At 39.4% G+C, this 13,118-nt stretch overlaps 1 protein-coding gene and 1 long non-coding RNA gene across 3 annotated transcripts in view; both read left to right on the top strand.

Moving 5' to 3' along the window:
• Positions 1-13,118, top strand: part of LOC145435335 (uncharacterized) — a 200,220-nt gene that overhangs the window by 109,243 nt on the left and 77,859 nt on the right. The window lies entirely within an intron of this gene.
• LOC145434861 (uncharacterized) overlaps positions 2,337-13,118 on the top strand; it is a 36,062-nt gene continuing 25,280 nt past the window's right edge. Inside the window, exons 1-13 of one of the 2 annotated variants that reach the window (XM_080312109.1) lie at positions 2,337-2,635; positions 2,971-3,063; positions 3,952-4,060; positions 5,004-5,050; positions 5,402-5,477; positions 6,512-6,670; positions 7,211-7,379; positions 8,350-8,427; positions 8,826-8,882; positions 9,750-9,809; positions 10,133-10,197; positions 11,675-11,744; positions 12,700-12,856. In XM_080312109.1, coding sequence (XP_080168235.1) covers positions 2,605-2,635; positions 2,971-3,063; positions 3,952-4,060; positions 5,004-5,050; positions 5,402-5,477; positions 6,512-6,670; positions 7,211-7,379; positions 8,350-8,427; positions 8,826-8,882; positions 9,750-9,809; positions 10,133-10,197; positions 11,675-11,744; positions 12,700-12,856 — 1,171 coding nt within the window. In that variant the 5' untranslated portion in view covers positions 2,337-2,604. The remainder of the gene's footprint in view (positions 2,636-2,970; positions 3,064-3,951; positions 4,061-5,003; positions 5,051-5,401; positions 5,478-6,511; positions 6,671-7,210; positions 7,380-8,349; positions 8,428-8,825; positions 8,883-9,749; positions 9,810-10,132; positions 10,198-11,674; positions 11,745-12,699; positions 12,857-13,118) is intronic. The other variant, XM_080312116.1, reaches the window with a different exon arrangement.

Below are 13,118 nucleotides of genomic sequence, written 5' to 3'. Positions count from 1 at the left end.
TTTGGAAATCTTTTTATTGAAAAGATTGCTTGTACATGAAACTATGTCGAAATCGCTGCGGTCTACTTAGGGGGTGGGGGCATTTTCAACGAAAGCCATGGGCGGCAGCACATGCTGCTACCCTACTGTAGGCTACCAACCTTCACTCCGACAGCGTTAACCGAGAGAGAGAGAGAGAGAGAGAGAGTTCTTTTATTCGTCAACCATGAAATATAGTAAAGGCAATGTCCACAAACATTCACGTCCAATAGTATACATTTTTAAAATCTTCCTAACTATAATTTACACGGTATAGACTGGGAGACCCGATATGACCGAAGTCTTCTAGGCCGGAGTCACCCAAGCATATTGGCAGTATTGATTATAATATGAATCAATTTCTTCTCTCAGTCAAGTAGCACCGCAAAGAGTAACGAAATAAACAAAAGTAAATAAAAGACAGCAACACTAGTGAAGGGCGGTTACCATAGTTAACAGTGTGATCAGAAAATAACAATTTGACCCATGTACACAGTGGTAATATTATTGTAGCATATTAAATGAATCAAAACAACAAACAACATCGCTGTGGTCATGAGATATGTTCTTCTCAGTACTTGGATAATATAAATTTGCAATAGCGAGCTTTAAATGTATGATAAGGAAGAGTACGGTACAAAGTTGGTACATTGTTCCAAAATTTCACACCTATATAAGATAGGGAATTTCTTGACAGTCTTGATGAATTCAATTTAACAAATAGGGACTGATTCTGTGAGAATCTTGTGTTATAATGGTTAATTGAATTGGGGCATTGAAAAAAGTTGTCGAAATATTCAGGTAATGTTCTTTCATTATATTGTTTCATGATTTTTACAATTTCAAATTCATACAAATCCGAGACCTTGAGAATGCCCAATTTTCTAAATTCAGGACTGACGCTGCTACGTGCAGGTATATTAGATATAATCCTATTGGCTTTGTTTTGTAATACCTGGAGCTTGTTGATATGCTTCTTGTAAGAGCATCCCCACACTGTTATTCCATATGTAAGATGGCAGTGGACGAGCGCATGATAAACAGGTTATTACCGGCTATTACCGTGTATTCGGATATAATTGACTGCAATCATCAGTCAACGTTCGTCTTTGCTTCTCACACTATTTCCGACCAACATTCGCCTAATCAAATTAATACAATAAAGTCTCTATAAGTCTGTAATTATACTCACTGCACTATAAGCGGAATATCCGTTCGGTTACACAGCATGAATTACCGATGCGATTATACAGGCGCTGCTGGAATTAAGTATGTGGGATTGTGGGTCGATCTCATCATGAATAAAATTCCGAATTACCCCGTATGAATCATGAATCTAGTCGACCATAGATTGGATATGCAGCAACGTCTCGCAGGTGCAAGGTGCATAGCTCATCATCACATACTATATATATTGCATTGAAACGACTGCCAAGCAAAGATTGAGTATTAGGTAATTAAGTATCGCCAGGAAAAGAAAAGACCTACAATTTAGACTCGGAGAAAGCCTTGTATGCTAGGTCGAATTCACGAGATTCATTTGACCTTCACTGGCAATGTCTCTGTTTATTTACGAACGTACGCGCGCTCTGAATATTCCGTATGCACTATGCATGTGTGAAGTTCATCTGAAGACGTAGGCCGCTACGTATGCTGCCTAGTAAGCGATTAGTGTCATGAGAACATAAGTATGCAACAAAATTATGTGACTTGGCTTGCTAAGTTTTGGTGTATGCCTGCTACTAACGAATGTATGACTAATGACTATCGAATGTAAACATGGAATGACAACGAACGAGCTATTTTGAAGCTTCGTTCCGCTTCGCTGAGGCTGAGGCCAGAATTATTTTGCGGCAGCGACTGTAGGATTTCTGACAATCCCAAAGTTATCTTCCCGTTTGCAGAATTTACTGAATCTGGTCTTGATCGAAAGCTACTGTCGTGCTGATTCCGAAAATATAAATTAAAATATGGTCAGGCTCCGTACTTTGACGAAAAATCATCCTCAACATGTAAAATCTGCATTGTTCAAAACGATGTGATGACCGCATAGCAATGACACATTGCGGCTCTCCGAATGTTCGGACAATGCCGATATTTCAGAGTTGGAGGGCGAATTCCGGGTGGTTCAGAGCCTGATCATATTTAAATTTATATTTTCGGAATTGGCGCGACAGTACCTTTCGATCAAGACCAGATTCAGTAAATTCTGCGCTCTGGAAAATAAGTTTTGGATTGCCAGAAATCCTACAGTCGCTGCGCAAAATCCAGCCTCAGCTAAGCGGAACAAAGCTGCAATATCGCTCGTTATTGCTGTGCCATTGCATGCTAACATTCTATAGTATGACGGACGATTTGCTATTGATTGTCATCTAATGCTCAGTCGGTAGTATTATAGATTACTAACCTAGGGTTAGGCTAGTTGTCTATAGTAGTTTATAATGGTTCAACAAGTTCAAAGGTCACAAATTGTCAGTCGTCTTTTGAGCTGCTACCGTACGTTACGTCATTTGTTTACAGAACGGTAATCTTGAGATTATTAGTCGTGGGTGTTAAAGGCCTCGTTATCGTAATATAAAAGTCGCGATGGATAACGCTCCCTTTGAAGATGTGGAAGGTAAGTTATATTTTACGAATTGTGATATTGCATATATACAGTTATCGATGCGATTGGCGATTGTTGTTTTGGATTAATCGGTTCACTGACTACACCGTATACCGGTATATGATTCCAATACCGTGTCCTGCACTGTATCTCGCGTGTTGCTACATGATATTTGCATCAGGCGCGGGATATATTTGGAATGGAAAATTGTAAGGATGCTGAAATACTCTAATCTTTATACTGTATAAATTTGCGAGACTTATATACGTAATTCCCGATGCTGGTGACATTACACAGCTGTTTTCGCTCTTTTCGAAAGCCAGTAACAAGGATATTTTTTATTTTAGTGGCAGTTGGCGAGCAATCGGATCAAATCGAAGATGAATTTGATAGGAATATTTCTGTTCCTGATGTCTTGGAGTTTTTCATCACATTACGGTGTAAGTACCGGTATCTTTACTTTTAGATTTTTATTATGAACTATCCACAATTGTTAGGTTGTCCACAGTCTATACGACTGTTGAGTAGGCAGAAACAGAAAAGCACTGCAATTTCATACCTAATGAATTTGGTAATTCTGAAGATATGTCTTTCAGCTCTCTTTCATCCATTCCTTATTATTTAGCCTAGAATATAAATGCTAAATGTACATACCAGCGTCAGCGTTCAGAACAACTCAATACCTTCTGGCCCCAAATCATTTCGAGTCAACTGCAAATTTTGACTTAGTCAAGTCAAGTCCTCCCGAAGTTTATAAGTCGAGCCCCTTATTGAGGTATAGCTTATAAATTTTCAAAGTAACTGGGGTCAAGTCACCTTAAATTTTCAACTTCCAGTTTGTGCCATTTGATGTGCAAATGCGTATGTGTAGCTAAATATACGACTGGGGTAATATAGATTTAGATCGTTGGTGTTAGTTTTTAAAATTGTAATACCCACCCTTGCGTTTAACCCGAAATGTCGTGGCAATTTTACCGATGAAATTGATGTGAATCTGTCGAATTAAGGTGTGCCACTACTCTTTAGGCTACTTGACAATATATGGAAATTAGACACTGTAGCTATTAGTTTGGCTTCAAAAACTATTGGGTGAGAAGTGGAAGAAATCTGAAACCAAAATTGCTTGATTGCGTACTGAAACTATACAATGCCAGTTTAGTACTTCTAAAAATTGAAAGTATCTTGTTATGGACGACCTCTGTCATTGTTGCCTAAAAGAGTTTCTATCTAAATTGGGGGTATAGAGGTAAAAGTTTGAGAAGCCCTGCTGTTCATTACCAAAAATTATGTTGATGCGCCTTTCTTACTGTAATGACGTAACATATCAGCTGCGGGACCCGACGAGCTATCTGCGCTCTGCGAAAGTTTGGATCTTGACACGTCAATATCAGTGGACTCGCTCATCACGCTGATAAAAAGCTTTGCGGAAACAAAAAGGTTTGATGCAAATTTTATCACTTATATCTTCCTATTACATAATAATGAAATAAATACCATACTAGTCATATCGATGTATAATTTCCTTTGCTGATGCGAGCAGATTTGAACGGGTTGGAAGAATCGTGTTGATGTGACTTTCAACCAGTAGCTAGACTATGTGTACATTAACACTGCGACATCCTTGTGTTTCTCTCGGCACATCAATAGCTAGCGATAATAGGACACACAAATTTCAATAATATTGTCAAGCCAAGTTGATATTCTTGTGTAGTTATTGATGATCTTATAAACCTTCACATTATTGGTTCCGAGCAGGTGGTCTTAGTATCCCTTGAGGGTTAGTGAGCTGGTTGCAGACTGTGCCCAGTGCATGAGGAATAACGATCAACTGTTGATACCAATTGATATTGATATCAACTATTGATTAAGGAGAAAATAATGGAGGTGAAGTTATTGTTGCCATACATAGTCGAACGTGGAAATAAAGTATTGAATTGAATTACCGTAAACGTGCTTCAAGTTGATGTCATTATTATTTCAAAAATATTCGGTACCTGTGCTTAATTCAAGTTGTCAGTTTGTTAGTTCTTGAACGAAGCATTTTTTAGCATATCCTGTTTGATGTGTTTCGACCGTAATACTGCTTTCAAGCTTACTGATACCGATATTTATGAATGTGAGCTCAGTTTTGCAAAATTATCGGTCAATTTCAACGCTAACGGTTCCTCATGCTCTACAAATTTTGATGGTTTGGCATTGAAAATAGGATGTAGCCTACATCAAGTGGCGTACACCAAAATAATGTGTCAGCCACAAACTGAATGAAGCATAAGTATCGTTGGGTCCAATTTATATGGATATCCCCATTACTCACTACATTCAAGCTAATTCACATGTGCGGTTGTTTCGCTTGATTAATTTGAATCACTCTTTTGTTCAGGAATTCATTTGGGGATAGCTTGAATGCTGGCGATATTCCTTCATCTGGTAAGCTTTGATTGGGTTTTATTGGTTGTTAGTCTGGTTTCAAAGTGAAGATTTGGGGTCACATGCTTTTAGCAGTTCCTCAGAACAGCCAGAAGTCTAAAACAACTACTTAACTGGTGCAACTAGACTCAGAAAAGATTAAACGAAACCGAAAGGAGTACTCAAAAAAATTAGCACTGTAGTACTGTACTGACTCGTTACTGACCACCTCTGTGTGTTGGTTTCTAACTAGTATGATCATTGATCATGTTTCAAAGTAAGCAATCCAAAATGGATGGAATCGGTCTGATCCGGTAAAATTGCGGAGCCATAGTCCTTGCTTTTCACAATCTCTTTGAATATTCTTTCCAGACGAATCTTTCTTGAATACGAGCAGCCAGCTGGAGGGGTGCGGTGGGGATATTTCGACCATGTCCATCATGGAACAGTTGAGTTTTGAGGCTTGTCCTGTTTCATCGCATGTGTTATAGGTGATGTTTAGAGCTGAGTGAAATCGAGCGTATCAGTGATGCGATTCTGAATCGAGTAGGCTATGCGGGTATTCGAGCATCGCTCAATATTTCTTTACTATCTCTATGGCGGTACGAAAGTTGCATGCCCCATAAAGAGAATTTGGTGTGTTTTCGTCTATACCTATTTAATTGCATGTAGTAACAACTAGCTAGGGCCATGGAAAACTAAGTGCAGTGTGAGTCATTTGATTCTGAATCGAGTATTAGACTTCGAGTCGAGTATCGCTCGTTCACCACAGTGAATATGAAGGCCATCGTATTAAAGATTATTTGGTATTTTGTAGACCGTACCTACTAGGCCTACCTATCAGGGTTGCGACCTAGTCACAAGTCTCCTGAGTCACAAGTCAATCTCACTTTTATAGTTTTGATTCGAGTCATTTTCAATTCACCACCGAGTCGTGTCCAAGTCATCGAGCAGTGGTTCTACCATGGTATTATGACTCGAGTCCAAGTCATTGTGTTGACTGCTCAGTATCCAGGTCAAGTCTTGTTGAACCCACTTTTATAACTCTGTTTAGTGATATCAAATAGTTCGCATTATAAGATACTAATTTTCCTAAGTTTTTCCAGTTTCCGGTCTCAAGTACTAGTACCAATAGACGAAACACCAATAGGGTGGTTACGTTACTATTCTTCGAAATTACAATGAAATGTTGTTCTTGGCCGTCTGAGTCTCGAGTCATGTGACTTCATTCGAGTCATCTGCAATGACTCGAATCCAAGTCGAGTCAATATACAGATTTAATCGAGTCGAGTTATTCCCTATTTTGAGAAAATGACTCGAGGCATCAGAAAATCGTGACTAGATTCGGACCCGAGTCGAGTCATGACAACCCTGCTACTTATTGCATTTTATGGCAATGCTGAGGACTGATCACGACCTCGCAGATATGTTATTGTATATTGAAGTTGTGTATCTTCAAGAAGCTGTTTGTCCTTTCCTTAGCGATGTTGGCGAGCTACTTCTGAGGAACAAGAATCTGATCAGCGTCAACACGGGTCTGAAACGTGAAGTCTCAGACGTGAGGCGCCAGCTCGAGGTGGGTGACGAGGAATATGACCTGCAAAAGCAGAGGATTGCCGCGCTGGAAAAAGACCTCAGAAGGTAATTCTACTGCGTGTGCCATCGCACCTTGCACATAGACATGCGGGACACGTAATTGTTAGGTTGTATGAAAAACAGATGATTATGAGATTTAGCGCAATTCCAACCAGTGGAAGTTATTGCAGTAGAGAATTTTCGATTTGAAAAAAAGAGTATTTACGGTGGGTAGGTCTATAATAAGTTGGGCGTTTTTTTAACCTAAAAACGGAAGATTTTTACCTAAAAAATCAAAATTTTGACATTTTTTTACCTTGAAAAAACTTTTATTAAATCCAAAACTTCTCTCTCGTAAATCAATGCTTCTACAGGTTGGAATCGAACCAAAACTGGTGTGCCGCGTTTTTTAAGCTATCTAACAATTTTGTCAAGTGGCCAGTAAAATTTGAAAAGAATAGTTATTCTGAACAGCCCTAAATTGTCCATTCTCTTGATGTACACATTCACAGTAACAGCATTCTCGGTATTAGTGTGTGACCCCCACTCCCAGCCCCATGGCATACGGCAGTGACTTTTGCAGTTGTAATCTGTAATGTTCTTCAGAATTCAAGATGTGAAGCCCGGCATCCAGGAGCTGCTCTCGGAAAAAGACGAAATTCAAACTGCCAATCACAGACTGCAGAAGGCCGTGGAGAGTGCGTCGTATCGGGAGAAAGTTGCGAAGGAAGAGGCTGACGATTACAGGATCACGCTGTCGGAGATTCAGAACAAAGTCAGTGTAATTGAATGATATATTCATATTTTTGGTTGACGCTGCTCTGGTCGAGTCAGCAACTAGTACGGAATTGAAAAGAATATTGTATATTAAATGGGCACTGCACTCTGAAAATGATGTGGTCTCAAATTGAAGGGCAAAACGAAAGAAAAATTTTGGCTGCTGCCGTTTTCTTCAGAGCGCCACGGTAATGGAGCTGCAATGTATTGAAATTTCCATAGGGGCAAAACCCTCCAGCAGTCATGCAGAGATCTAACTGTATATAGTTATCAGCCGATGTTATGAAGGATATATGTCGTACATGCCAAGGTGGTTTAGATACCGCATTCAACGGAAGATGTCCAGTCAGGAGATTTATGTCAAAATCGGGACTAGTGTATTCCATTCCCTTCATAACATCGGCCTATACACTATATATAACTATGTAAAGTTTGATCTCTGCGTGACTGCTGGAGCGTTTTGCCCCTATGGAAATTTCAATACATTGCAGCTCCATTACGGTGGCGTTCTGAAGAAAACGGCTGCGACCAAAATTTTTCTTTCAATGCCCATCAATTTGAGACCACATCATTTTCAGAGTGCAGAGCCCCTTTAACAATCGTATCACCAAATATGAATTCACCGGCATGAAATGTACTGTTTTTAGATAGCGCACAAACTCTTTCTGTTGGGACAGACTAGGTTGCTGTATTTTGATTGATGTCGGCTCCAATGCAAACAAATGAAAAGAGTCGAAAACTGTCTTTCTGATAATTTATGGACAAACAAAGGTTGTCTTAGAAAAATTGTAATCTCAGACCGGTCGAAAATCTTCAATTCTATATTGATCTAATCCTAATTCATGCTCAAATTGTTCGATTACATAGTAGCCCACTCATGCAAGGTATAGATTCTAATTAAAATTGCGAAGCATGAAGTGAAACTGTGATATGCCTTCAATATTAAATTATTCTGTTTGGAATTACAGTACGACATAGTGTGCACACAACTCGAGAAAGAAAGAGATATGTGTGCGAATATACAGACGGACAACCAGATATTACAGGTATTTATTTTTTGTATTCACATAAATTATGTGATCACTCATTGCTGTATTCGAGGTCATAGCTTAACCGTTGTTAGTACAATGTCCTGGGCTTGATATAACTCTGAATTTGTTATCTTTATAATCTTAGTAGCAAAAGCTTAGCTCAAATCAACTATAGCACTTGTGTGAGGTGCCTTACCTGTTCTGTGAAGTCCGTTTTGATGTCATAATTTGATTGTATATTTCTGTTATTTTGCTACGGTTAAAAAAGGTGTAATGAATACAGTGAGATTTGACAAAATCTTAGTCAGAGTTAGGCTCACGCTCGAATTTTGGGTTAAAAAGTCAGGGATTTAATCTCTTCGCAAATCTTCGGTAATGCCTGACGTTTAAGTGGCGATGTGTTTCTTGTCAAGGACAAATTCGAAGATACGCATTTGAGATGGGAGACCGAAAGGGACGCATGTGCCTTGGTGAGTTTTGATACAACTAGGCTACCGCACTGTTATCACTCGAGTTTGAACCGCACACTTTAGTGACGATTTGTACTTTTACTGTAGTGTTGAAGCAAGGTTTTCCTGCTTGTACTACTTTCTTAATGAGCTTCTTGGAGGTGCAGAACTTCAATACTTTCTTAATTTGATATGTTTTTAGAATACCCCCAATTCTACTTCAACAGTTTTTTAGGCAATCCAACTTGCTTTCTACAATTTTGATTTTGTAAAGTGGAATGTAGTGGAGTTTGTGACACTTTTTCCGAGTGAAATTGTGATCAAAACTGCAAGAAATATACCTTGCATCATGGTAACTAAATGCATTTCCCAATATTGCTCCTACTTGTAGTGTCATATTCGTTTTGTGTTAGTCGCGAAAATTGCAATCTTGATAACCTGCTCAAAAAAATCTGATCACTCGAACAGATCTGCTTTTAGAAACTAGGTACGGTACTGGTGTGGTATTCTGGCCTATCAGTTTCTCCTTCCATTTGAAGTAGTTTTGACAATGTCTTTGAAATGTCCGCTTATAGCCTAATTGTTTTCGAGTAGAAATTTATGGCATTACTTTCACATCTACTTGAGTACCAATGCTTACTAGTTTAACCAAGTCTGATTTCATGCCAGGGATGGCAAATTTCTTCTTCGACTTGGAGTAGTTTTGATGTGTCTTGGAAATAGCTACATGTAATTGTAATTGAATTGAAATTTACGGTACTTGAATACCAGCGCCGACTGCTGCAGCCAACTCTGGTCTTATATAAAGAGATGATATATTCAGATTATGTTTGATCACTTTGTCGGTGATTATATAGTTCACTAAAGGGTTGCTGTTTCTCCTTGCAGAAAACCAAACAAGTCGCCGATCTAGAAGATAGGTTGAATCATTTCGAAAGTATGTACGAGGTAAGCTAACCGTAAAAGAATCCGCATTCTACGATGGATGGCCGCAACATTCCGATAGTAATTGAATAGGGAATGGACTATCGGAAGCTAATTTTTGTAGGCATAATAATAGGCTTGCTATTGTTCCTGCAACTGAATTGGATTTAGTGGAAATATTGTGAAATTCTCGACAACAAATATTGGCCCAAACGAATAATATTGTGAAATTTTGATATCGGTAGGGCTCTGATAGCCACCTCGTTACGAAATTATTCCTGATCCCTATGTCACGATGCATAGAAATAATGTCGTTGTGTCGCTGATGAAACTTTGCTTCTTGTCAGACCATCAACGAGGAAAAGAAGAGGCTAATCGAACAGCTTCACGCTCAGCAATTGGAGTATTCCATGTAAGTGTTATGCACATACTACAGTTTGTTACGAGATGATGCGATTACTTATTAAAGCTACAATTTTGCAAGCTCTATGCGTAGCGCTAACCTTGTCAAAGTAATGTGCTCTGTGTCAATTGTTCTGAACCTTATTTTGCTTGGGGATTGGTAGAATTTGAAAACAAATTTTGCAGAGTGTTGAGCCTTCAAAAATCTCAGTTTAACGATCTCCTTTCTGATATGTAGTCCGTTTATAGTTCCATGTGCTCTTTCTTGAAAACCTACATTATAGAGTACTTCCACTTCTACTTGAAATTTTTTGGAATCTAGGAGTAAACTACTTAGTGTCATTTTTTACTTGGAAATTGCTACTTGTAGTTGTACTTGGTGCCAACGATGGTTGCTTTAACCATCTCTGCCTACTTCTAGACACTCTATATCAGAGGTCAGCAACACGCGGTCATATTTTGCGGCCCGCTACTTGACTTGAGATTTTGGAAGAAATCTAAGAAAACCATTTTAGAATGCTGAATTTGACGACAGTTTCAACATATTGCTGTTGCTGTTTCAAAATAAGATATTCTCCTGTGCCCAACATCACTATCCGTCGCTAACTAAAATGGCTTTGGCGATGGCAACAGCTTGCCACCGAGGGAGAGTCAGCTGATATCAATAAGCATATTGCCGTGACGTGCAATGACCCAAACACTGCTAAGACCGAGACGCTTAGAAAACGGCTTAGGGCAGTGGTTCTCAATCTGGGGGGTGCCCCCCCCCCTTGTGGGGGCATGGAAGCAACTGAAGGGGCGCAGAGCTGCAGTCAACTGAACGAGTTTGTTGCTCAGTGTTGCTCAAATTCATCGTTGTTGCTCAGTGTATTGTCCGGAATTCATAACAAAGTATTCTCCAATCAAAAGTTATAACCTTATTCAATGCCATCAAACTATCCGTTGGGATTGCTAGCATTCTGGTAGCATTTTGAGATATGACGATTAGGGGGGCGCGAATTTTTTTTTCATTATCATAAAGGGGGGCGTGTCTAAAAAAGTTTGAGAACCATTGTCTTAGGGCTTCCCCGCAAGATCAAGCTTTACGTGGAGATGGTCTTTCAGCTAGTAACCTCTCTCGCTAGCCCCGATATCGAATCCTTAGTCGCTGAAAAGCGTTTCCGGGAATCGTGCACATCTCAAGAGTTCAAAATAGAATGAAATTGATGATGATTTTTTGTTGAATTTGTATTCCCTGAGTGTGTGTTAGGTAGCACAGCGTTGTGCTGTCGTAGAGTTTTAAGACGTGGTTGCCTATTATATATCGATATTGAATTTATGCGGCCAGCGGCCACTACGAAATTCAAAAAGTGGTTTGGGACCCATTTTCAGTTGGTGACCCCTGCTCTATATCTACTCTAAGATAGTGACTACTTTGATCACCTGTATTATGGTATTGCAACGACTGTACTTAGGCTGCTGTGTTGAGAATCTCTTCAAATTTTCAGGACCAGAAGCTTTAACGACTCCAGTACTGTAAAGCAGAGTATCGAACAGGAATTGACCACTGCCGACGAGGTGAATTTAACTAGAATGGTAGCAGTGTGGTAATGCGCAAAGTTTTTAATCTTCTACGAAAAGCTAGAACAATTTCTATTCTACCAGCCCATTTAGTTGGGACATTCCACTTTAAATCAGACTCAAAACTCTCAGAACTAGCTAATTAGCTATAGGTCAATGTTTTTTTCGAGTGGGTCACAAGGTGGGGAATAAATTCAGAATTCTGGTTTAAATATATGAAATCCGACCTCCTAATGGCGGCCGGATCGGGATTTACCATTTTCGTAAACCCAGATCTCTATTGAACTACGTAATTTCTAGTAATTTTGAATTTTTAAATGTCTTTTCGAGCAAGTATGACTTAATCCATTTCGACTCTGGATTCAGACTTGGAAATATCTAATACAGATCAGTATTTTATTGAAATTTTTATCAAATCAATTCGTCACAAGATTGCGATATAATGAAAATATAAGTGGGAGCCAAAACGAATTGGAGTAGTCTTTTAATCAGACACCCACCCTGGCCTGCAGCGTGTAAATAAGAGACATGCGCACTGGATTTAAGAAAGGGTAGCATAAAAGGACGGGGTGAAAATGAATACTGCATGTGTCGGTAGGCGAACTCGATACCGGTATGTCAGATTGTGGTCCGATAATCTTGCGGGCTGACTAGTATTGATTCAGTAGAAACCCTAATATGCTGACCGGACTCGTTTTGATTACGGAATTTTGAGTGATTTTGAATTGTCATGCTTAGCATGCAGATACCTGGGATGGGTGGTGCAAGACTTAAAAAGCCTTACAAGGCTATATCTGTACCTTCCTTGTCCAGCTGCATATGTAGCCTACCTCATGCACTCATGGTATGCATATGCACAGATCAAGTGTATGTATATCATGAGTCTGTGTATATGCCGCAAATCATCGACAAAAATATAAAACATCCACTTCCTATTTTCTTCCTGCCGCAGAATTTGGAACGTAACTGCTACGACTCGCCCATTTGTGGCACCGCCACTCGCAGGACGGGCAATTTCGATTCTCCGATCGTCAAAGTGCACAAGAACAAGCTGCCGTCTTTCACATTCCTGGCTGCGTCGTCTCCCAGGAAAATACTTTTCGACAACGGTAGGCTTGCTAGAGATCTCGAGTTATAATTTTACTTGGCTGATGGATCCCACGAGATTTCAATTTTTACTTTGCGATTCTGCTGAAAGGTTTTTGGATACTCTTGGGGATAGGGTTACAAAACTCCAATATACTATTGAATGACGAATTCATGTTGAAATAAAATCAGACAACAGAATGAGCTCTTGTATAATCCAAAAACGGTACATTGAGTCTAAAGCCATCTGTTCGACTTCATTATTCGAATTTTCATGCCGGTGAC

The sequence above is a fragment of the Botryllus schlosseri genome, chromosome 1 (assembly GCF_051294905.1).
Source record: "Botryllus schlosseri isolate E-star chromosome 1, Bs_hap1, whole genome shotgun sequence".
NCBI lineage: Eukaryota > Metazoa > Chordata > Ascidiacea > Stolidobranchia > Styelidae > Botryllus > Botryllus schlosseri.
This window is presented reverse-complemented; position numbering and strand designations above follow the sequence as displayed.